Raw genomic sequence first — 25,854 nt, forward strand, 5'->3', positions numbered from 1 at the left:
ACATCTATGTTATATAAAATTTATGTTGATTATAAAATAGATGACTTTTATTTATGTATGTTATTCACTATACATTGTTGAAAGGGTCTTTGCACATACAAGACATATCAATGCTATATCATTATTAATACCACCTTAAGTAGGGAAATATAAGTGTGTTTTGCATTAAACCTCAACTGTTTTTCTTTTCAACTTCATTATATCTGAAATGGTTATGGATGGATTTACAGCAATTCGTAATGAGACACTTCAAATATAGAGAATATATGCCACCAAAAATACACTCATTAGTATTAGCATCACAGCCTGTGATTATATAATGGCAAATGCATTGGCAGATTATATAATTTGATAACACCTTATTAGTCAGCCACACAGTCATTATAGAAGATCTGGAAGTTCTTGTCCACATCCATTCTACCCCTCAGAAACTTTTCCAAACTCTTAACAGGAACCTCCACCATGTTGTTATTGACACGGTCATTAAGTCCATATGCACCAAACACTGGGAACTTGTAGCGCACTGAATAAGGTGCATTATGATCAAAGTCGGTGCAGCAGTAAGCAGTCCACATATATTCAGGAATGGCCACGCGGTCCAAGTTATCACGGCGGATCATGTTGCCAGAGGTCGTGACCCCTGTAATGATGTAGACAGTTCCACGACAGTAGTTGTTAAGGCGTTTGCGGATGAGCTGCTCATGTATGGCCCAAGGCCCAATGCTGAACTCTTTAATCTGAGGCACCACGTTAGTGAGGGTGTAAGTGGCAGCTTTGTCCAGTGGGTCGGCCTGGTGCTGGTCTGGGTTCAGTTGGCCACGTTCGTACTGCACCACGTCAGCATAGTCCTCCAGCACAGCCTGCGTGTCTTCAAAGTTTTTATGCATGTGAGAGGACTGGGGGAAGGGCTCCATATTACTGCTGCCCTTGTCAGAAGCCAACTGCACACAGAGAAACACATGGTAAAAATGAGTGTCAGAGGGATTAAATGACCTCAAAACATAAATAAAAAGATGACTGGATGATGTCCACCAAAGAAAATGGATCCATGGAAACATATGGAATGTATGGCTATGGAAAAAAAGTTAAATAAATGGGAAGTTCAATGTAAAAAATGAATGCCCTTGAAACCTGAATAAAAGCACAACGGAACTATATTATATTATATATATTATATTATATTATATTATATATATATATATATAATTATCCAAGTGAAGATAAGTTAACGCATCCTCTACAAAGAATACACTTCTGCACATTTTAATACATTTAATACTGTTTATAATAATATTTAATGCTGTTTATTTGCTCAATTTAACATATTGGGGAAAAATATTGTTCTACACATTTTATAATTTTTCAGTGTGTTAAACTCCCAAATACAAAAATGCAGTGTTTAAGAATATTTAACGTTGCTCCTTGTAGATGATGTTGTACTTATTTTTACTTAGAAAGTTAACAAAACATCATAGTTGACCAGGGCTATTCTTTTGCATTCAACTGTACATTAAAATATAAGAAATGCATATTAAATATATGTTTAACTATGTAATTAAATGAAGTGAAAAGCACCACAGGGAACAAGCAGGCATGAACATTATTTTTCTTTACTCACTTTTTTTCAACTTGAATTTCCTGATTGTACTAATGTATGCACAGAAGTGACAGACTCACTCACCTGTGGTTCAAACATCCAAGGAAAGTCCACTCTCTTCTCCCCATCAGACTTCTTAAAAGTATAGGCAGAGTACACAGGGATGTGTTTCTGGGGGTCATAAAGGGAGACGAAGCGGGGTTTGTCTTCATATCGTTGACATATCTTCTTCAGAGAGTTGCTAAGGTAGCCTCGAGGCGGAGTGCCCATGTAGAGAGAGTCCTTACAGCGTTCAATATGGTTGAAGTCATCCACAACCCCAGCATTTACGTGCACACTCAGAAGGAACAGCTGGACCAGTAAAATTGTGTACAAGACACAGTGTAAGAGATTGCGCCTCATGATAACCAGCTCAGTTCCAGCTCTTTTCTATTTATTTTCAAATGTCTTCAGATATTCTCAGCCTAGGTCCGTCGTGTCCCTGCTCCAGAGCTACAGGTAAAATGACAGAAGCATATGTAAAATCTACTGTCACTTGTCCTCTTACTATCTCTGTAGGCAGTCTATACTATTTAGCAATGAGTGTACTCCTCAGAGGTGGAGGGAACATACAACCATTGGCTTATTTTGAATGTTATCAGAGGTGTACTTTGAAGGCCGGAGTAGTCTGCAGGTGTGTATGTAAATCATAAGCAAACTGAAATTTGAGCAGTTTAATTGCTTGGCTAAGAGAATATCACTATGGCTCCTATGGCCGATAGACTTACCAGTGTTCTTAAGTCTTCTTAGAGACATTCAGGTGTTATGCATTTAGTGCCCATTATCTTGTGGTCATTCTGTATGCAACCTTGAATTTCTTCTCTATCACTTTAACTACTACACGTCTTATGATTTTCATGGTTTTCCAAGCCCAACATATTTATAAAGACTGTTTGACCTGACAGAAAAAAACAATATTTAGGCTAGAACACTGATTCTCTAATCCACGCTGTGTTCAAGATAGTTTATGATGTGGCATACTCATGTGCCTTAGTCTTCTCTGGTTTAGTATTGTATATAAAAAGACACAATGGGCAAATGAATTATTCAGTATAGTATGAGTGTAACTGAACAAGAAGCAATAGTGAAACTTTTAAACTGCCATAAAGGTACACCTTACCAAGTTCACTATGGCCTAAGGCTTATTATTCAATAACATCAAGGAAAAAGTAAAAACTGACTGAGTTATTCTTAAGTTACAGGAGTGAGGATTGTCAGCCTGGACCTAGTCAAGTTTAAACCACTAACTTAGTTTGCATTCTATGCAGTCATACATTCCTGTGTTTATGAGATGAAATAATTCACATCTTATAAGAAGTGTTTTGATAATAATTATGTTCTTGTTCTTTTGAATGAAGGCTTTTATTTTGATTGATGTAATAAAAATAATGCTACCACTTAAGACCAAGTATGGCTCTAAATTTACAGTTTTACGTATAACGTTTATCCATATTTTGTGTGTTTTTAAAGCAATAGTTAGTGATGGCTAGTGATAATGCACTGCTAAATGATCTTCTGTAATGTATGCCTGTGAACATGAGGATGTGTTGAGAATAAGGATGGCAGATTGTGAAATTTTAATTGATGATTTAAACAGTACAATTTCAGCACAAGTGCTCCAGCAGAAGCCGTCTTTTTGCAAGAAAACATACATTCACATATCTGCTTTGGGAAAACTTCTTATGGGACATCATTCAGTATAAATCAATGTATATTTGCAATTAGCTAGTTAAATATTGCCTGTTGTCATTAAGTAATGTATGTGATTTATATGGAGGCACAATTTATACAGCATGACTAGACAGAGGCCGATCCAGGGGGCACACAGTCATCAACAAATATTTGGAAGTTCTTGTCAACAAAAGTAGACTTCTTTAGGAACTCTTCCAGCTTGGGGACCGACAGCTCCAAGATCTGATTGTTTTCTTTGTCATTGAGTCCATAGTGGGCGAAGGCAGGGAATTTGTAGCGCTCGTCATATGGTGCATTGTGATCGTAGTCAATGCAGCAGTAGGCTGACCACAGGTAGGTGGGCACAGCCACCCGGCCGATGTTATGTCTGCGGATCATGTTGCCAGAGGAGGTGATGCCGGTGACCATGTAGGCCGTGCCCCTGCAGTAGTTGTTGAGTCTGCGGCGGATGATGTGCTCCTGGGCCTTCCATTGGCCTCTGTGGAACTCACGGACCTGCGGGACCACATTGGTCAGTGTGTAAGTGGCCGCTTTGTCGTCAGGGTTGGCCTGGTGTTCATCAGGGTTTAGATGTCCACGCTCATAAAGAACAGCATTGGCATAGTCCTCCAGGACAGCCTGAGCATCCTCAAAGTTCTGGTGCATATAGCCACGCGGGAACTGCTGCATTTCCCCCGTGTCTGAGGACGTGGATAGCTGCTCATTGAGACAGAATGAAAGAGACATAGAAATGTTTTGTCTTTGAGAAACCGTCATCAGTTCCAGCCTACATCTACACTTTTGAAAATAAGTTATTTAATGTGGAGGTGCTTTACACTTACACTAAGGTTATTCACACATACTTATTTCCAGTACAAAAATGGTTCCACCTAAAGGGTTCTTTAGGAAACCCAAAGTGGTTCTTCTGTGGCATTGCTCCAAAGAACTCTTTTTATGAGTATATTGCCCGTAGTGTAATTATGCACGTTGTATATAGCTCTATTGTATAATCCTGTTAAACATTGCGTATAATAAGCACTGTAGCAGCCAGAACAAGAAGTTGTAATCTAAAAAATTCCAAATTCCAATGTAAAAAACTCTGTGATCTTAGTAGATAGAGATATTTTCATTAACTATGACATTTTAATATTTTGCTCCTGTGTTTCATGCTGTCACTACAGAAAAGAACAAGCAAGGACTCAAGGACTTAAAAACGCCATGAATAAAAGATGTCACTCACCTGAGGCTCATACATCCAAGGCACGTCTACTTTTTTCTCTCCGTCGGAGCGTTTGAAGGTGTAGGCTGAGTAGACTGGCACATGGTCCTTGGTGTTGTACAGGGTGACATAGCGAGGTTTGTTGTTGTAGCGCTGGCAGATTTTAACCAGTGAGTGGTCCTCCAGCCCCACCGGTGCTGTGCCCATGTACAGGAACTCACGGCATTCTGGAGAAAGAATCTGCTCCACCGTAGCTTTCACTGGCAGCCCCGCTAGAAGCAATGCAACAGCAGTTACCAAAAAAATATGAGCCCAGAACTTTATCATGATATACAACTACCTGAAAAGACAAAATGGTGAGTTAAAAAAGCTCTAAATTCTTGGATGGAGTTTTATTATGGTTCTCTGTCAGCCAGTGTATGCTGTCTGTACTTGCACACTCTTACTCTAGATACTATCCCACTATGAACGAATAAAGGCACATTCATACATCAGCTTCACTCTGCTATAATCTACTCCAGTATGCAAACCAGAAGGGGACCTTTGGTCCCAGTTGATCAACTCATCACTGCATTCTCAGTGTATGAAAAAGACAGACTAGGGTGTTTGACTACTTCATGAACACGTATGAATGAATTAATGAAAGAATAGTTTGACATGGAAATATGAAGAGCTGATTTATATGAAATAGTGAATTTCAAATGCTTTGTTTCTACAATCTGCAAGCATGGGTCTACTCCGCTTTTTACAAACTTTACAAACTTATTTTATCTCAGTCTTATTTTTTATTTAGTAAATAATCCAAACTGGCCAAGTTATTGGCATAACTACCTGGGGGTGGAGGAGAGGAGGTCCGCAGCATTGAGAAAGGCCCATGATGACATGCTCCACTAAAATAATTATAGGTACAGACATTGTTCACCTATGACTGATAGATTGATCCAATTTCTTAACAACATACTTGAGGCTCACTTGATCTGTGAACATCCATTAACACTGACATCTGTTAACCTTCCTCTATATTGATAATGCATCTCATCTATTATAACCATTCATAGTTTCATTCTTTATGGAATCTTCAAAGCCTATAACATGATATAATCATTTTTTTATCATTTAAAAATTTCTAATGGCTAATCTATTAAAACGTTTGCTTTAATGTTGGACTGGATTTACATGGTGAAACCTATATGTAACTAAATTGCACTTACGTTGCATGATGTAAAGCAACTCATGCTGAAACTCATTGAAAGAGAGCTGAAGTGACGCCCCTCCCCAACTGACTCAAGCTTTCCTGAGCCATGATAACAAACGAAGCTAACAACTAGCTAATGCTAAATAGATACGGAAATGAAAAGAATGGCAATAAAAGTTGAAAAAATATACAAAGATGTTAAACAGCTAAAAATATGGACATTACACTTTGCAGATAACTTTATAGCAGGAGCGAAACACACACACATAGAGACACAGACACACACACACATATATAGGGGTGTGTGTGTGTGTAGCTTAGAAAATATACATGTTTTCTAAGCTGCTTATCCTTCTGGGTCATGGGGGGTGCTGGAGCTTATCCCAGTGGTTATTGGGCAGGAGGCAGGAAACACTCTGGACAGGTCACCAGTCCATCTCAGAGGAACAATATATTGTAATAAAAATATGAGCTGCTAATAAAGGCAGGACCTTATTTCTAACAGTGTCTACACTTCTTGACTTAATGCATACAAACATACAAACATACATATCTCTTCACTCAAAGAGCCTCACTCCACCAACCACCTCAGCGCCCAGGACGTGACACATACACACACAAATGCTCTTTTTTTAAACCTTATTTATCCCCAGGCGTACAGATAGAGGTACTGACTATTGCAATCATTTCTGTCACTTTGTCAGTTTGTCAGTTTGATACTGACAGTATGGATAAGCCAATATGTAATTGTCACTGTTAATAGAGAGCTCAGAGACTTATTCACAAATCTTTATTTTTGTAATCATTCAAGACGTTCAGTACTTACAGTCTACACAATGTTACATTAAACTTCCAAATGCACATATTTTAGCAACAGGGTAAATAGCTGAGTAAAATTTTCTTTGTAGCACATTTTAAACAAATGAACACATAACCAGGCATTTAATTGAAGGTATTTAATTGAACTATTATTGAAGCAAGGAATACATGTTTCTATAATCTGCATATTTACACCGCTGGTATACAGTTACTGTGAAAGAGCTGAAAGTCTTGATCCACTGGCATCTCTCTTCTAACCAGTGCTTCCAGCCTTTTTGGTGAAACCTCATTAACATAGTTATCTAGAACATCATTTAGGCCATACACAGCATAAGAGGGAAACTTATAGCGAACATCATATGGCACACCAGGATCAAAGTCAGGGCAGCAATAAGCAGACCAGATGTGTTTGGGAATGGTCACTCGGTTGATGTTGCCCCTTCGTATAGCACGTCCAGCAGTAGTGATTCCGGTCACTATGTAGGCCGTGCCGCGGCAGTAGTTGTTAAGGCGCTGGCGGATGGTGTCCAGGTATGGTTCCCAGTGGTTTCGGAGAAACTCTCCGGTTATGGGCACCACATTAGTTAGGGTGTAGGTGGCAGCCTTGTCCGCTGGGCTGGACTGGTGCTGATCTGGGGTGAGCTGACCACGCTCATAGCTTAAAGCATCAGTATAGTCAGCTAATACAGCCTGAGTCTGCTCCAAATGTTGGTCAGCTCCAGTTTGACGAAAAGGCTGCATGTTTCCTGTTTCTGATGTGCTTAAGAGCTGAGAGAAAGAGAGAGCGCAAGAGAGAAAAAAAGAGAGATATTAGCCATAAAAAGAGATAAGAACCTCTCAAAATTCATATCTAGTAAACTACATGCTGTATTTGATGTGTTAAAATGAATATTGTTAATTGAGACCTGATTTTTATTCACCTTTTTCATTTACATATTTTAGAATTTCTGTACTCTTAGATCTGCCGCTGTCAACTGTAAGTGTTGTTACTGTGAAATGGAAGCACCTAGGAGCAACAACAGCTTAGCCATGAAGCAGTAGACCACTCAAACTCACGGAGTAAGGACACAGAGTGCTGAAGTGCACAGTGCCTATCCTCTGTTGAATCACTTACTAAACAGTTCCAAATTACCTCTGGAAGAAACATCTGCTACACACAAGCTTAGGATCAAAATCCACAATGACAAAAAGAAGGGGGGCTTGGGTGTGTGTGTGTGTGTGTGTGTGTGTGTGTGTGTGTGTGTAAAGCACGCCACCACTGGATTCTGGAACAGTGAAAACGTACTTTGTGGATCACGCTTCTCTATCTGTTAGTCTGATGGACAAGTCTGGGTTTGGTGAATGCCAGTAGAACATTAACTGCCTGATTTCATTGTGCTAACTGTAAAGGTTGGTGGAGGAGGGATAATGCTATAGGTTTTTTCAGGGATTGGCCTAGGCCCCTTAGCTCCAGTGAAGGGAAATCTTAATGCTTCAGCACATCAAGACATGTTGGACAGATCATTGCTTCTAACATTTGGGAAAACCCGGTTCCATTCCAGCATGACTGAACCCCAGTGCACAAAGCAAGGTCCATAAAGTCATGGCAGGTTGAGTTTGGTGGCATTCACAGAACCCTGACCTCAACCCCATTGAACACTTTTCGGGTGAACTAGAACTGAGATGGTGAGCCAGGCCCTTTTGTCCAACATCAGTGTCTGACCTCACAAATGCTCTTCTGGATCAATGGCCCAAATGTCCCACAGACACATTACAAATTTTTGTAGAAAGCTTTCCTGAAGAGTGGACGTTGTTATAGCTACGTAGGGGGACCAACTCCATAGTAGTGATTAACATTCAGTAACTACATAGAAAACAATGCAAAATCACTGGGTTACTAAGCCATAAGCTTAAAGAGTTGGATTTGTTTTACCTGTGGTTCATACATCCAGGGATGACTGTCTGTCTTCTCTCCAGTGGAGCCTTTGAATGTGTAGGCAGAGTAGAGAGGTATGTGGCGGGCAGGATCATACAGGGTTGCGTAGCGTGGCTCATCGTCATAGCGCTGACAGATAGTGTGAAGACCCTCTAGCCGCACGCCCCGGGGGGGTCTCTGGTGGTAGAGGAACTGAGAACAGTCCCTAAAAGATTCATCCACACTGGCCTGAAGGAGAGAAGATAGAAGGAGAAGAGCAGAGAGCAGAGAAAGAGACGACATCTCTACCTTTGCTCACACCTACTGCTCCTACTGATTAGAAACTACTGTACATGTAGAGAGAGAGAGAGGAGTGGCATGTGCAAGTTCAGAGAGAGAAAGAGAGAAGATATGGAAATGAGCCTACATTGTAAACTTAAATTAGCTGACTTTAAAAAAATCATTCAAGTTATTTAACAGGTTCAAGCTTTAATACCTTTATATCTGAGTTAGAGTTACTTTCTAATTTTCAGTGATCCTCACTTCTGCAGTGAGTAAGGTTAGTAACTCAGCCCAATCATTATAATGAAAATGAGTAAAATGCATCCAAACTAAACAAGTAAGTGTTAAATAGCAGTGAAACCAACAAAACCACTAAGAGTGTTTGGAAGCTTTTTGAGCGAAAGACTCTTCAGTCTGCAGGGCTTATCCATATTAACTGATCTTATCTCAAGTAACTGAAGATTATACAAGAAATGATACATGTTACTATATTTATATTAGAATTTTTTACAAATTAGTGAAGTAAACCAAAGAATTAAGTGCAATTATTATGTTTTACAGTGTAACCAAAGCTTTCTTGTAATGAGATGTAACTTGGTCATTACTGTCCCTCTGTATGTAACTCCATTAAATTTGCTGTGACATTTTATTTATGTTCAAACTGTTATACTCTACTCGGTCGTCTTTAAGTACAGATTAAACACTCTTCTTTTTTCCCAGGCCTCTTCCTGCAGGCTACCTAATGGAAATCAATTGTCCATGTTTTTAAAAAAGTAATCAAATAAATTTTCTCTGTTATCAGATTGATGATAATGATGATGATGATGATGATGAACCCTCTGTTGTAAACAGGATTCACACATTTGCACAAAGATGGCCGTGCCAAGATAAAACACACCACACAACAGCAGCCTGCTTGATATCAAAAAATCAAATGCAACTGACACAATAAAGAATAGCATTCAAACACAATAACAACATTTTCATAATGTTTATTCACCTATGATGAAAATCTTGCTTACTACCAAATTTGTAAATTATACACATTTTAATCTAAATATCTGAAACTAATGTTATTGATGATAAAATACGGGAGTTGAAAACATTTTCCCTTTTTATTAAATAAATTAAGTTTAAAAGCAAAACATGCACAGTTTATCTGAAGGCCGCTTGCAATATATATATATATATATATATATATATATATATATATATATATATATATATATATATATATACACACATAAAATATGTACATATGTGTGTGTGTGTGTGTGTGTGTGTGTTCTATTTCCTTCTTTTGTTTTGATGCTGTGGTTATTTGTGTATGATGTGTGCTGTATAAATAAACTTGCCTTGCCTTTCACTGAAAAAATATATATAAATCTATTTTATACATGTGGAAATGATTTACACATTTGAATCAAATTCTTCACTTTCTTAAATGTATTCCTTAAAATGTTGAGCACAGAGGAATTCACTAGAAGACAGAAAAACATTAGTGGTCATTTTTGGTTGATTTATTAGTTAGTATTTTCACATCTGCACCAAAAAAGAAAAGTGGAAGTGTCATACTGCTTTCAGGTTTATTTCAAAATGTTACTCCAGTGAAAACGGAGGACAAATCTTCTTCAGTAAGTATAGTCTGGATTGTGGTGTAGTTTCAGCTTGTATTACCTTGGCACGTAAAAAAAAGCTGAGGTAGTAGTGGTAGAATGTTACACACGGCTTCATTGTTCCACACTGATGATAAGAATGGAAATGATCTACACAGAGAGACACAGTCCAGCACAGCTGACTTTACTTACAGTCCATTTGCAACAATTTTATAACTACTTTCAAACTTTGGTTTGCAGCTGAGTTTTATCTCATTTTACAACTTAGAATGAAACCTTACACCATCACAGTACTTCGGGACATATGGATACCAAATACAAGTTAATTATTAATTATAATAATTAATTAATTACATTTGTATTAAATACAAATTAAAATAAACATGTGCTGCACTTACTGTTTCGTATGATTATGTTCTACTGGCTTCTTCTAACTTTGAAACATAAGCATTTAAAACACTGTCACATACAATGTTATAATATTTCTATCTCTTCTTCCTTTTCTTCCATTTGTTCTCTGAGACACAGCCATTGAGGAATATGCTCACATTTTTGTCCATTCCTGTTTGGTTCTTCAGAAAGCTCTCCAGTGTCTTTAGAGAAACCTCCACTACACTGTGGCCCACTATCTCATTGAGTCCATACGCTGCATAGGAGGGGAACATATACCTCACTTCATATGGTGAGTTACGATCATACCGAGGGCAGCAGTACGCTGACCACAGGTGCTTAGGGATGGCCATGCGGTCCTGCCCACCTCTACGAATGGTCAACCCAGAAATTGTCACCCCAGTTACCACGTACGAAACACCTCGGCAGAAGTTGTTGAGTCGTCGTCTTATTCTGTCTGTGTATGCTGTCCAGGAACCTTCCACAAAGTCAGTGATCTGAGGCACCACGTTAGTAAGAGTGTAGGTAGCAGCTTTGTCCTGGTTGTCAGCCTGATGCTGGTCTGGGTTCAGTGGCCCACGTTCATACTCCACAGCATCAACGTAGTCCTCCAACATGGCCTGGCTATCCTCAATCAATGGGTCAGTCTTGTCACTAGGGGGCAGTGTTTGCATGTTTCCACTCTCCTCCTCAGAGGCTAACTGGAGGGAAGGGAATAAAAAATGTTTACCATGAAAAAGATGTACAAATGGTCAAAATGAAATTTACACAATTTTCAGCCAAGACAAGATTGTTGTTTGAAGTTTGCTTCTTCGGTTTTGCACTGGAGCTATAAGGCTAATGTAGTTAATAAGTAATGGAAACTTATAGCCCTCAGTTAGCACTGTGTATGTGTGGATACAAGCTTCCATTTCTTTTTGGTTTTCTTACTTCAGTGCCAGCTGGTGCCCATAAGCTTCTATTACTTGTTAGCCACATTAACCTCAACAACAAAACAAAAGAAACAGACTTCAGACACCAAACATGTCTTGTCTGATTGACTACATTTGAGGTGAGGGGTAAAATGTTTAATTTGATTTTTGTATGTTTTTTAAACCATTGCTTTAAAAATGGTTCTGTGCAAAAGTCAAAGACACCCAAGCACATTATTTAAAGACATTTATCTTGTCAATGAGTGTGTATTTGCATCTAAAAACACATGTTTCCTCATGTCTTTGTGAAATAGAACAAAGTTTGGTTCTAGATGTCTCCTGGCTGCCCCAGCCATCACATGGAACTATTAAATTCCATCACCAGTACACTTGATTTAACATAATTTAATAATGCTTAGCCAGGTATTAGATGGTAACTACAAATATTACCTGCTTTCCACAAAGAGAAGTTTTACATTGTTAAAAAAGTCATACATAATATCACTATTAATTGATTAATTGTTATTTATATTTATTATCAGTGTATTTCTGACTAAATACTGAAAAAAATGTATTATAATTTTTAGGTGCCTAAATCTTTTGCATAGTACTGTATATTCACTAACTGACCACTGACTTGACATAATTTTTAGTCCACACTAAGTTTATAACTATTAAAGAGCCTGTATCATGACAAAAATCCTCACCTTTTTGAAATCAAAGAGTTTGATGCTAAATGTAAAGAGTGTCAAAGTATAAAATGTACTGCTCACTCTTCAGGCCACATAGTCCATATATTTATAACAGTTGGGAACGAGGAGGCGGACGCACGTGCTGAGGTAAGCAACGTTTATTAAGGGCAAATCCAGGGTCATAGTCAAGCCGGTCCAGGGTCAAACATCCAACACAGTGAGCAGGAGGGACAGACATGACGAAATGAACACTGAATCACACCAAACACCACGAGAATATAATACATCCAACAATTCAGACAGTTCAGACAAAGACCAGTCCAGACAAAGGGCAGACACAGGGCTAAAATACAACAGGGCCAACAAGGGATCACAAGACACAGGTGGGAACAATCAGGGGTGGAGTCACTAAACAAGGGGGCTGGACTACAAAACCAAAAAAAAGAACATACGGGCTCAACACAACACAACACAACACGGACACATGGACAGGACTGGTAGGGGCCAATCGAGAGAATATTACAGCTAAGCTTCACAAACATGTTTGTTTGTTTTTTTTTAACTTTTTTTTGGTGATGTCATTAAAACCAATGTATTTACATGCATCTGAAAATTCAGACTACAGTGGCTTAGCTCCACCCATTCATGCTGAAGCTTTAAGGGATGTTTTACCCTCAGCTTTTTTGAAAAAGGCACAGTACAGAGCAGCTAGAACAAAGGTCATTTAGATACATTCATATATATTAAAGGCACAACCTGTGTAATACTAAAGGATAAAGAGACACTGTGAAAAAGATCAGGATATGGACCCTTTGTGGAACTGGACAGTGGACTGTTTCTTTTTAAATCCACAGTATTTAGTTTTCATGGCCTTGTACATGGTTTTCAATCACAGGTTATTTTATGAAATGATTGTACTCCACATAATTTGTAGTACATCATATAGTCTGTGTGTGCAATTTGGCTACAAGTAACACAATAAAGCATATAAGACAAGCAAAACTCTTTCATCTACCTGAGGTTCATACATCCATGGAGTGTCCATCCTCCTCTGTCCATCTGATTTCTTGAATGTGTAGGCTGAATAGAGAGCCAGACGTCGACTGCTGTCGTACAGAGTGGCATAGCGTGGTTTGTCTCCATATCGCTGGCAAATTTTCTTTAGGTTTCCTCCTCGGATGCCAGTGGGTGCTGTGCGCATGTAGAGGAACTGACTGCACTCTTTAAAGCTGTCAGAGACTGTAGCTCCTGACACTCTTAATCCTGCCAAGAGGAGAAGAGTAAAGAGAGGAATCCCCACAGGAGCCATCACACAGTCTGATGATGTAATGATGATGACGATAATGATGATGAGAATGATGATGTATACAGTTGAAAGCTGATCCAGGCGTATTTTTTAGTACTGTAAGTCAGAGGGAACATGGCGAGAGAGAGATAGTGTATGCAAATGTCAGTGACTGTGTTTGGCCAATAGGAGATCAGTGGTGTGAGTCAGTTCATAAAACAGTTTGACCTTGGTATTGCATTAGTGCAGCTGAAAGCAATTTGGTTCTCAGCACTGCAAATGGAACATAATCATATGTCAAAAAATATGCCATAACTTTTGCACAGGCCACATTATTATATTATATTTATTTTTCCAGGAAGTAAAAAGTAATTGTGCATTAAAATCTGCAGAAGTGTATACTCTGTAGAGGATGTGTTAAATTACTTTGACTTAGTAAATCAGAAAAACATATTTTAAATACCCAAATTTTGCATGGAACTGTATTGGACATGGAGCTCAGAAAGCGAGCAAATAAATACATTTAACAGAAACCCTGCATTCTATTACTACTGTAATTCATATGGTAAAGCATCTGAGTCTGTTTGGGGCTTTTAGTGAAGGAAAGAAACAGGGTATTAAACTCCCATGAAACTTTGAACCACTGCAGACTATCTATGTATTCCACATATAGCCCTTACAAAGGAAAGTATACCTATAGCTCATTTTATTAAGTAAACTTAAGTTCAACTATATTTCTCAAGTATACTTTATGTAGTAATTATATTAATAGCAATGTACTAGGTGTACACTTGCACGTTTACTATTTCAATACTTCATTGTTAAATTGGCCCACTTTTTAGTTTATACAAGTATACTTTTAGGTATACTTTAGGTGTAAAAGTAGTAAAATTTAAATATGAGTACACAACTCCATCCAAGTTTTATTTTGTACTTGAACGATACTGTGAACTACACTATAAGTGAATAAGCGAGGGCCTAGTTCTTCCTCATGGCTGAGGGTGAGAGCATCTCTATGCTACTCCGCACAGTCTACATAATGTAGATGTCATCGGAAAACTGTCGTGTTAAATATCCCCTCAAGAACACATACAGAATACCTGTATTATCCACGTTTTGCCAGGTTACTGTAACTTGTTACCTCTTCTGAAGGAGGCTGTTTATTTTCAGCTTGTGGCCTAACACTATGTTCAAGTATTTACTTCATGGTAAATACTAAAAAAATCATCAGAAATGTTCATTAAACTTTAAAAAATTAAATGAAAAAGTGTATTAGCCCCCCAAAAAGTGAAGATTTTTTTGTTAATTTTAGGACTAATTCCAGTGCATATTAGTAAAGATAAACATGCTTTGTTTTTTTTTTCTTTTTAGAAACCAACCTTCCATATAAGCCATTTATACCCAGTCTTTTTCATATAATAGAGTTTTACAGCATTGACAGATCTCTGGGCAAATCTCTTCAGCTGGCGTTAAATAAAGTGCACCCGTTCTGTAGAAAAACTGTAAAGAAAGTGCACCCTTTAATGTCAAAGTTCACCATTAATAGAAGTTATTTGAAAAATATTTGAAATTAAACCAGCCATTAGGGGTGTACTTTGTGTACTTCTGGTGCCGGTCCCAAGCCCGGATAAATGGTGAGGGTTACGTCAGGAAGGGCCTCCGGCGTAAAACTTGTGCCAAAACTATCATGCGAATCACAAATATTATTGCCATACCGGATCAGACGAGGTCCGGGTTAACAACGACCGCCTCCTGTGCTGTTGACCAGCAGGGTGCCAGTGGAAATTGGACTACTGTAGGTCGAAGACCATCAAAGAGGAGAGGAGGAAGGCGGGTTAGAAGGCAGCGAGAGAGAAGGAAAGGCAGGAGTGTGGAGGTTAGAGTAGAGACTCTGAACATAGGGACAATGACTGGTAAAGGCAGAGAGCTTGCAGACATGATGGAGAGAAGGAAGGTAGCTATTCTGTGTGTCCAGGAGACCAGATGGAAAGGAAGCAAGGCCAGGAACATTGGAGGTGGATTCAAACTGTTCTATCATGGTGTAGAGAGGAAGAGAAATGGAGTAGGGATAATCCTAAAGCAACAGCTTGTGAAAAGTGTTCTGGATGTAAAGAAAGTGTCAGACAGGATCATAAGCCTGAAGTTGGAGGTTGATGGTGTAATTTTGAATGTGGTCAGTTCATATGCACCACAGGTTGGTTGTCAGTTAGAGGAGAAAGAGGAATTTTGAGTAAGATGGATGAAGTGGTAGATGGTGTCCCTAGAGAGGAGAGATTAGTGATTGGTGCAGACTTCAATGGACATGTTGGTGAAGGGAACAGAGGGGATGAAGAGGTGCTGGGTATGTGGTGGAATGAGGAAGTCCAGGAGACTATTCAGAAGAAGAAGGTAGCTAAGAAAAAGTGGGATATCCAGAGAGATGAAGGAAGTAGGCAGGAGTACTGTGAGGCTAGACGCATAGCGAAAAAGAATGGTGGCAAAGGCAAAGGCTCAGGCCTCTGATGAGCTGTATGAGAGGCTGGACAGTAAAGAAGGAGTAAAGGACTTGTATCGTTTGGCTAAACAGAGAGTTAGAGCTGGAAAGGATGTACAGCAGGTTAGGCTGATAAAGGATAGAGAGGGAAATGTACTAGTGAGTGAACAGAGAGTGTTGAGTAGATGGAAGGAGTACTTTGAAGAACTAATGAATGAAGAAAACGAGAGAGAGAGGAGGACAACGGGGGGAGAGATAGTGGATCAGGAAGTGCAGAGAATTAGTAAGGTGGAAGTGAGGGCAGCTTTAAAAAGGATGAAGAATGGAAAGGCAGTTGGTCCAGATGACATACCTGTGGAGGTATGGAGATGTTTAGGAGAGAAGGCAGTGGACTTTTTAACCAGGTTGTTTAACAAAATCCTGGAGAGTGAGAGGAATCCTGATGAGTGGAGAAGCAGTGTACTGGTCCCCATTTTTAAGAACAAGGGTGATGTGCAGAGCTGCAGTAACTACAGAGGTATAAGGCGAGAGGTCCAGATCAGTGAGCAGCAGTTTGGTTTCATCCCCAGAAAGAGTACCACAGATGCAGATTTTGCGTTGAGAGTGTTGGTAGAGAAGTAGAGAGAAGGTCAGAAGGAGCTACATTGTGTCTTTGTGGATCTAGAGAAGGCATTTGATAGGGTGCCAAGACAGGAACTGTGGTACTGTATGAGGAAGTCAGGTGTAGCTGAAAAGTATGTTAGGGTGGTGCAAGACATGTATGAGGATAGTGAGACAGTGGTTAGGTGTGCAGTTGGAGTGACAAATGGTTTCAAGGTGCAGGTAGGGTTACATCAGGGATCAGCTTTGAGCCCCTTCTTGTTTGCTTCAAATGACTTCATGACTTCAAATATCTTGGGTCAACTATCCAGAGCATTTTATGGTTCTACAATTACAGACACTAGTCTGTTTCACTACATACTTTGTTAGCCAATTTTCTAAAAATAAGTGAACATCACTTCTGCTTGGAACAAACTTAAATATGACATTCCTGCAAATGTTAAAAATTAAATATAAATTGTGCAAAATCTGAACACCACTTTACTTGCTCCACTAGTGTTTTTTGACACATAAGGCCTAAAGTGTAAACACTTTCACAACATAATACATTCTGCAACCCTTTTAAGACCTCTCATGGTGTTTTGCGTACACTCAACAACCGTGGGCTCACCTAAGCAGCTGACAGAGGATCTGAAACTAAAGAAAACTGACTCTATAGACTATATAATACATCTGAACACTTTCCACTTACAGTTTTTACGGTCTGAAATGACATCAGCTAGATGCACTCTCAGTCCCAGTGACGTCCCGTGCACATGCACCCTGCCACAATGGCAGAAGCAGCCCAAAGGCATGGTAACTTTTGGCTGCTGCTGCTTAGTGATATCATCACTTAATTCATTTTTAATCTATAACACATCTAGAGAGTTATATTTAATGTAGCTCCCTCTTGAAAAAAAATGAACCCATTAAAAGTGTTGGTTCCTGGTGGTTTTCAGTAGTCTCTAATGATATTCTGTGTTTTCCTGATGGGTTGATATCACAGTGTAAAGGATTCTGATCGGTTAATCGTGTGTCTTGGTACTGATTCCACATACATTTGATCGTTTCCTAATTGTCTCTAAGGCCATGTTCACACAGCAGATAACAGTGGCTTAAATCTGATTCTCACCAAACCAGATTTTTTTGTTTGTCTGTTCACTTTATCTTCTAAAAGTGACCTGTATGTATCAGTGTGAACAGATCAGCTAAACCGTCCCTCATGCGCAAAAGAACAACGCTTCACGTGGCTCATCCAGAGGTGAACAATCTGCCGCTGTAGGTGCTTTCAGTTCTGCCTTCGCCAGCATCACAGGAGCGATTATGAAGTTTCACTGACTGACAGCTGGGCTCAGCACCCAGAATGTGTTCGAGATTTGTGCCACTTTTACCTGCTGTGTACACACATAGCCTAACTGCAACCCACCCACCCATTTTCTAACCCGCTTCTCCGTCAGGGTCGCGGGGGGGTGGGGCGTGCTGGAGCCTATCCGAGTGGTCATCAGACGGAAGGCAGGATACACCTTGGACAGGTCGGCAGTCCATCGCAGGGCAGACAGACATACACAGTCACACACACACATACACACCTAGGGGCAATTTAGCATGACCAATTGACCTGACCGCATGTCTTTGGACTGTGGGAGGAAACCCACGCTGACACGGGAGAACATGCAAACTCCACACAGAGAGGACCCCGGTCACCCGGCCGGGGAATCGAACCCAGGCCCTCCTCGCTGTGAGGCGAGGCTACCCATCGTTCCACCGTGCCGCCCCCTAACTGCAACCATTAAGCCAATTCCGTTTAAGCAGCTAAACCACCGGATTTTATTCATAACTGCCCTGCAAACACAGATACCTTGTGACAACTCATCACGACGTTGTCTGCTTGGTGCTCTCTACATTGTCACAACATAGCACCAATTCATGATCTAGTGGGTGCTGTAGGGATAACCAGTTTAACATCTCAAGGGCAGAAACTGTTCTTGGATCTGTTATTTTCTGGCTCGAATGTTCAGAAGCATGAATGCCTGTCCTTTCTTAAAGAAATAACAGGTAACAGTAAGTAATGGTGATGGTTTTGTCTGCAGCATAACTGAAAGCAAAGCCCCCATTTCTGTACTTTTGCTTTCATAGTGAAAGCACTCCACACGCAAAGAAAGGGTGGAGCTGTGTTTGAATAAAAAACATTCTTAAATGTCATTCATTACTTGTCATGTTGCTCTCCGATGTTCCACAAAACGAAAAAACATAAATGATCAAGTTTGATATTTTATATATTTTTTTGATATATATATTATTATATTTGTCTATCAATGTTACAACTTCATTCATTTTCTGATTTATTTTTACACTCTTCCATGTGTGAGGTGTGACTGTGGCCAAACTACAGCCCTTATCAAAGGACAACTTGTGCAAGAAGTGTTTAATGAACAGTATTGAACATTACCCATCAGTGTACCCACCTGATTTTGTAATAGTCCACATCCATAAAAAGTCCAACTAGTCTTCAGTTTACATCTACAGTGTAGTGCAGCTAGGCACAAATCAACACGGTTAAAGTGAATTCAACCCTGTATTGTTAGAATTTTGGCAGATAGAGTCAGGAGATTCCAAGTTTTATTCATATGCATGCAGAAAATCATGCACAGGCACAGCCTGGTCATCAGTCTGTCACCAGGCCCATGAACACATAGCCTGACATGGTTTAAGAAGAGATTGGGGGTTAGGGGAGGAAGCAAAGATGGAAGAGAAGTAGGTGAAGTGAGAACAACCTTACAATCAGAAACATATACCCTTGTTTTCTTTCCTTCACCCTCAAAGGCTGCATCAGTTATTAACAGAACTTTAATATGGAGCTCCTCAACTAGATTCTAAAGACTGTTTGTCAAGTTTCCTCATATAATAATTCATATAATACTTCCTGACCTGGGGGGAATGGAGGGGATGGAATGGAATGGAATGTTCCAGAGCTAGGAGAAGCTGAAACCCTCAGCCTCTCTCAAATAAGAACAACTCAGCATATCTTTAAGCAAGAACAAGAAACACACGCATGCTTTCAGTGATCATTGTATAGTCAGAGTGAAAAGCAAACCTGACACTGCTTGGCTATGCGCTCTAGCTTGTTCAACTACTTTTCCCTGTTTGGTCCAGAAATCATCTGAAGCAACTGTTGCATTTGAATTCCGCCACGTCCAGTTCCCAGTTCAAACTGTAGCTGGGCGACCTTTAAGCAGAACTGTTTTAAAAATGGCAGCATAAGAATCTACTCAAGGCCTACTGTAGTTACATATGCTTAGAAAAGGCCCATACAAATTCCATTAATACCAAAGCTTCTTGCAGACAAGCCTTTGTCACCCAAAGCATCCACCATTAGAAAGCTGTTTCCTATGTGTTAAGTACCTGTCTTGCTACGGCAACAACACGACTGGGTGCAGTGAGTAAAGTCTTTATCTTTTGCATGAGGTCAATGAAGTTGGGCCAGATTTTTCTAGGAGGTTTAAATTCTTTGCACAAGTTATCCAACAGCAGCGTCTAATGGAACATGGCCAATTTGTACACAAAGCAAGTTTTCCTAACTTTATTAAGCATGTCAAGTGATATGGTTGTCAGTGGCCTTGAACTATTAAACTTGCCTTGTAGCAGGCACTCCATTACTAGTGTGTGACCCCTGCTCCTCCTCCTCAGATGGACGGATGGATGGATTTGTGTAGGGTTGCCACCTCAGCCCTGTAAAATTCCTAGACAAACCGATGTCAGTTCTTTACTATTCAGACACATACAAGAAACATCAATGCTATGATTCCACTTTTATAAAAATGTGCTTTCCATTGACATCAGCTGTTACTCTTTTCAAAAACATCTTCTACCCAAACTTGTTAGAAATGAATACATACCATTTGGTATGAGACTATTTGTACATGTTATGATGTTATGGTTGTTAAAATGTTGCTTCATGTAAGGACCCCAACTGAAAATGAACAACATCAGTCATAAAATAGACCTGGACACCGAAATGTCAACTTGCAGCGAAAGTTTTATGAAACTACACCCACCTGAACAAACATTCCTAAAAGCTTTTGTCGGGTGTCATGCATGGCTTTCAGAAAATGTCATGTCTCACAAATACCTCTTAACAGGGTGAGTTACTGAGTTTGGAAATCAACATTACAGACTTTCTTACTGCTTTATAGTTTGTTGCTTCAACAAAATCTGATCTGAACTCAGGCCTTATGATCTAGACTACAGTGCAGTTTTGTAAGGGTACACTGTGCATGATCAGTAAACGGGTTGCATGATTATACAGTAAACACTCAGTAAAGAAACACTGACAGGAGTCGGCTATGAATGTATTTAATGTTCCCCAGATCAGAGTCACAGCATACAGTGTGTAATAATTTCTAAATTAACAGAAATATCATCTCCTTATTTATATATTTTTTAGTTTTCTTTTTTTAATAAGCATCTATTTTTAAATCCATTATTAACATGTTTTTTCATCTCAAGTCTTGGGTTTCTGATTTTCAACAAAGAAATTAAAAACAGGACAACAGGTACAAGATAGCCACTCAGCAAAGCTGAGAAAGGACTTATTTCCTCCAGGGAGATTAATAATGTGCTTCTTTAACTCTGCATTACTAACCCTAGAACATGAAAATATAGTGATTTCTTTCTGAAATACAGTGATTTTTTAGTACATGAATTTGAAAATGAATATAATAATGAAATGAAATGATCAAAATGTAACCAACAAAACCAGGCTCAAATCCTGCTAAATCTCCATGTTGCTCTTTAGATTGTAATAAATCCTGTAAAAGTCCAGAGCAGCTTTATAGGAGCTGCCATTTCACAGCAATAAATTGAACAACTATAATTCTCTTTGTTAAACTGTCAGAATGAGTTTCACGTGAAGGGTTTGATTGAACATGGTGATGATCAGCGAAAGTAGTGCAACTGGAAATATTAGATGTTCAGCTACTTAATGTGTTTCATCTGAAAAGAAGAGCACCCAACTGGACCATAAAATCACTGCATCATTACTCCTTAATGCCCTAAAAATGAATGAGACAACAGAAAACCAGGCTTTTATACTGAAGTTTGCTGGTGGCTGAATTCAAACTTGCACCTGTTGTCCTGCTCACAAAGTAAGTATTTCATTCACTCAGAAAACAAACAAACAAACAAACAAAAAAACAAGAAACTGAATATTTACAAATATTTTTGTTGGTTTGATCTTACACTTAAAAATGTACAGTTAAGTCCTCTTTTCTGTTTAGGACCTTTGCTTTCCGTACGCCTTCATCAAGAGGAAAAGTCTCTACTGTAATTTTACCACAATGTTGCCCTCTAGTGGTTTAGCATACAAAAACAGAGCAAAATAAAAGAAAGGAAGAATTTCAAAGTTCATGTTGTTTTGTATGCACCTCACGTCCACGTAAGCTTAGTTGGTAAGCTAAGTTCAGAGCTCAGATAAGCTTCCTGCCACAAATAGTCATCAGTGGGGCACAAAGGTCCAACCAGTCATACTGAAGTATTATTCACAGTAGCTTTCACGCCACAAAAGTCCTCTGTTTTTCTGCCTTGGTGGTTTTGTGTGCCTCCAGAAATCCAGTACCAAAGATTCAGCACTGAATTGTTTCCACTATCCAGCATACAGGATCTCCAGTATGCTAGTTCAGCAATGCTAATATTTTCATATGTTACAGTGCACTGTGCAGCATCAGACTGTTAGCCCCCGCTCTGAGACCGCTCAGTCTCAGTAGGCTACACCAGCAGTCCAGCAGTTGTTCCACATACGAGCCTGTAGAAAAAGACACTCCTCCACAACAGCCTGTCACTCTCACAGAATTCAGGACAGCAACGCTAACCAAAGCTAAGGCAATGAAGAGATATGGTGGATATTTATACTGTGTTCCTATGATTTTGTGTGTGTATGAGGTGCCTGCTGTCTCTGATGAAAAGACCCCATGTCCTAGACCTCAAGTCAATCTTATCGGAGCTACATTAGCCTAACAGGCTATACATATTGTTGAGAAAGAAAAATAATATGCTCAGCAGGCACCAAAACAATAACATCCAGAAAGAGCTTTTATTCGTCATGACCAATTTAATATAGGACTCACAGGCCTTTGATGTCTGCCTTCATTGCACAGCCATTTTGGAGAGTCCTTGAGGCCTATCCACTGAGGCACAACATGGGTTAGCTACCAGAAAGCACTCAGACATCCAGAAGACTGGAAATGGGTGCTTTGAATCTTGTTAGCCTAGCCTAGCTCACTGGGCTCTCTCTGTTCTCTGTGCTTGTTGTAACCACATTGAAGGAACATGTTTGATTACACCACATATGGATTTTATGTTTGAGGAGTTGCGTCACTAAAAAGTTAAAAAAGACTCACTACGTTCTTTGCGCCACCACTCTACTTCCCACCACGCTGTGCAGTCTAGGGGGCTGAATGCTGAGAGTACGAGAGGAGAGAAGGAAAAAGCTAACGAGGGAAGTCTTTTCTAAAGGAACACGTTATCGAGCCATGTTTCTGACTCTTATTCAGATTTTTCATCTCTCAGTTTCTCTAGCAGTCTTGTTGTGAGGCACTGCTGTCAGCTCACAGCTCATATACACATACTCTAACATTCTGATGCAAACATGATTAGCGCTCCCCCCAACAGAATTAGCATGCTGTGGAAATAAAGGTGCAAACAGCAGGAGAGAGTGAAAATGAAGCTATGACAGAGAGTGTGAATGCTGAAAAAACATAATGAACTCTGTAAACTAGTTTACCAAGCCCTATTTCACAAGCTTAAGAATAGCTACATGTGTCTATCGCTCGCGTAATGGCAGCTAGCCAGGCTAGGTGACCATGGACATGTTGCTGTTCACTAGTGTACTCAAGGATATAGTACCGCCATAGTCAACGGCCAACTATGAAACAATAGCACCAATAATTATACATTGATATGAAAGAATGTATGAAAGGACTTGTGTCTCAAATGACTGGTTAAAAAGCAAGGGGTGTCATATGCAAGAGCAAGGCAGGAAAGAAGGAGCTGGAGCTCTTCTATGGCATGTTTGACTAATTTGTTAAGTGCTACTGAGGACGAGTTGCTTCTGCAGATAAGTGCAGTCAGCTTTTTCCATGAATTTGAACTGTAAACAAAAAATGAAGAAACTGTGAACAATTAAACCTCAAATACCTCAGACGTGTGCTGTGAGTTTACCTTCGAGTTCCTCCTTGTCATTTTAAAAATATTTCATGCATAGATCCCACCGAGCAAACCTTTTAAATATATATCATTCTCTGAATATATATATATATATTTATATATATATTTATATATTTATATAATATCTATATCTATACATGTACAAATCTTTCTAAGAAAAAAAGACAGCCAAAGTCTAGCAGATGTTAGGGTAGAAATGACAAAAAAGAAGGTGAAAAAAGAAAAGAAAAGCTAGAGAGCGATCAGGTTGGCACTTTTAACTTTCTCTTCGGTTCCAGGACATAGTCGTTTGATCTCTTGGTCTATCTTGTTGCCGGGGTTTACTACAGTACATGGCACCAAGATTGCTGGTAGAGAGAATGTATCCATGTATCGTCATGTGTTGTTTGCTTACTGCACGTTCTGTTTTGTATATAAAAAAATGACTCCACTGTGCATTACACAAGGTCACAGAGCATTTTCAGACAGTGCTCAGAGGAGGGGAGAATGGGTTGATAATGAGAGCACTGTAATGGAACAATGGAGAGAGTATGGAAGAGAATAAGACTTCAGAGGGATCTGGTGAGAGCTGAGATGAAGGGCTGATAACTGTAGTGTTTCATGTAAGAGAGGGGGAGTAAAGAAAACTAGAAAAAAATCCCTCTGTCGTTCTCTCTCTCTCTTCTCTCTGTCTGCATTGTATCTGCCATGACAAAAACACTCGCTCGCCCACTGACTGTTTGGTTCCACTTACAGCAATGTGGAAAAGAATACGAAAGTGACCATTAATGGACAACGCATCACTGCCAACCACAGCCTTGTCTCATAACAGAGTCTGAAAAAGAAGCTGCCTCAACGGCTACAGCGTTTACAGCTAATACATGCTGTCTATCTGGATTTGTGAGAACACAACTAGGGGGTGCTGCTGCGCTTCTTCAACAGAGAGAATTATGGGACTGTAAGAGAGAGGGCCTTTAAAGGGAGAACAGAGAGAGAGAGTAAAAGGGGTCATGTGAAAGGGCATGTTGTCCTCCCTCTCTCCACTAGAGGGCAGTAACTATACGCGAGTGGTGGAGTGCTGGTGGGGAAGGGTGTTGTTGTGACCGGTGGCAGTGGTGGGGAACGTGTTGAAGGCGTGGAGGGGCTGCATTCCGGTGATGGTGCTGGGGATCATGGTGATGGTGTTGGGTGTCATGAGCGGTACGTCGTCGGGCGCCCGACGCAGTGCCAGTGTGTAGTCGGGTGGGCAGGCAGGCCGCAGGATGTCATGCGGCCGCAGCGGTTCCATGTCATGGTGGGCATCGTGTTCAGAGTGCTTCATCTGCAAGGACATTATCTCTTCTTCCTGGCTGTGCGCTAAGTCATTAGCTGGAACACCGCGCTGGGGGGACAAGCGATGTCGGCGCATCTCGTGCCTCTTGTCTCGCTTGTAGTAGAGTGCAGCAAAGGCCAGAATGTTGAGGAAGAGGAGTGAGGCACCCACGGCAACCGTCACACTAAGCTCTGTTGAATAGTCTCGCGTGTCACTGGGAAAAGGCGAGAAGCGAGGCCGCTCAGATCCTTCTGGATCTGGGTCTGGAGGGAAGGTGGGATACGGCAGACGGGTGGTGCGGGGGCCCTGACCCTTCCAGGTTGGAGGCCGGGTGGTCCCTATTGGTAAGCGAGTGGTGGTGGAGCTCAGGAGCTCGTCATGTAGATTGTGAAGGTGAGGGACCAGCTCCAACCAGAAGGCCACCTTATTAGCCCGGTAGTTGTCACGGATACGAGGCTTCAGGCCGATGTGCAGGTACTGCTTGTCCTTGGAGTTGAACTTGGTCCAGATGACCTCCTCAAAGCGGTTAGGCTTGGTGTGGATGAACTTGGTGTCCTGAGGAACTGGTAAGTTAGGGTCCCTGAAAGAAGGCAGAAGGCTTGGTCAGTAAGATAATTTTGCAAACTACATAAAATGTGCTGTAAGGAACAAAAGTTCCTTTGAAAACATTTGGATAAGCT

General features: G+C 40.1%; 5 protein-coding genes across 7 annotated transcripts in view; all 5 read right to left on the reverse strand.

The window, feature by feature from the left end:
* Positions 1-29: 29 nt before the first annotated feature.
* si:dkey-85k7.10 (endonuclease domain-containing 1 protein) lies at positions 30-2,146 on the reverse strand. The gene is made up of 2 exons (XM_017710248.2): positions 1,682-2,146; positions 30-941 (listed from the first exon to the last, which is right to left on the reverse strand). The coding sequence occupies exons 1-2, from the start codon at positions 1,997-1,999 to the stop codon at positions 363-365; spliced, it is 897 nt and encodes a 298-aa protein (XP_017565737.1). The 5' UTR covers positions 2,000-2,146; the 3' UTR covers positions 30-362.
* A 1,048-nt stretch (positions 2,147-3,194) lies between these two features.
* LOC108434835 (endonuclease domain-containing 1 protein-like) lies at positions 3,195-4,983 on the reverse strand. Its single transcript, XM_017710247.1, has 2 exons — positions 4,548-4,983; positions 3,195-4,024 (listed from the first exon to the last, which is right to left on the reverse strand). Exons 1-2 carry the CDS (start codon positions 4,851-4,853, stop codon positions 3,434-3,436), a joined length of 897 nt encoding a protein of 298 aa, XP_017565736.1. The 5' UTR covers positions 4,854-4,983; the 3' UTR covers positions 3,195-3,433.
* A 1,679-nt stretch (positions 4,984-6,662) lies between these two features.
* On the reverse strand, positions 6,663-8,765 carry LOC108434834 (endonuclease domain-containing 1 protein-like). Its single transcript, XM_017710246.1, has 2 exons — positions 8,453-8,765; positions 6,663-7,308 (listed from the first exon to the last, which is right to left on the reverse strand). The coding sequence occupies exons 1-2, from the start codon at positions 8,735-8,737 to the stop codon at positions 6,730-6,732; spliced, it is 864 nt and encodes a 287-aa protein (XP_017565735.1). The 5' UTR covers positions 8,738-8,765; the 3' UTR covers positions 6,663-6,729.
* A 1,960-nt stretch (positions 8,766-10,725) lies between these two features.
* Positions 10,726-13,623, reverse strand: LOC108434818 (endonuclease domain-containing 1 protein-like). Its single transcript, XM_017710225.2, has 2 exons — positions 13,341-13,623; positions 10,726-11,423 (listed from the first exon to the last, which is right to left on the reverse strand). Exons 1-2 carry the CDS (start codon positions 13,524-13,526, stop codon positions 10,818-10,820), a joined length of 792 nt encoding a protein of 263 aa, XP_017565714.2. The 5' UTR covers positions 13,527-13,623; the 3' UTR covers positions 10,726-10,817.
* Positions 13,624-20,890: 7,267 nt separating this feature from the next.
* nlgn2a (neuroligin 2a) overlaps positions 20,891-25,854 on the reverse strand; it is a 195,891-nt gene continuing 190,927 nt past the window's right edge. For 2 of the 3 annotated variants that reach the window (XM_017710304.2, XM_017710303.2), the window contains one exon: positions 24,920-25,754. In XM_017710304.2, the coding sequence (XP_017565793.1) occupies positions 24,920-25,754 (835 nt within the window). Of the gene's footprint in view, positions 25,755-25,854 lie in introns of all 3 variants that reach the window. The other variant, XM_037547666.1, reaches the window with a different exon arrangement.

The sequence above is a fragment of the Pygocentrus nattereri genome, chromosome 2 (assembly GCF_015220715.1).
Source record: "Pygocentrus nattereri isolate fPygNat1 chromosome 2, fPygNat1.pri, whole genome shotgun sequence".
Lineage (NCBI taxonomy): Eukaryota > Metazoa > Chordata > Actinopteri > Characiformes > Serrasalmidae > Pygocentrus > Pygocentrus nattereri.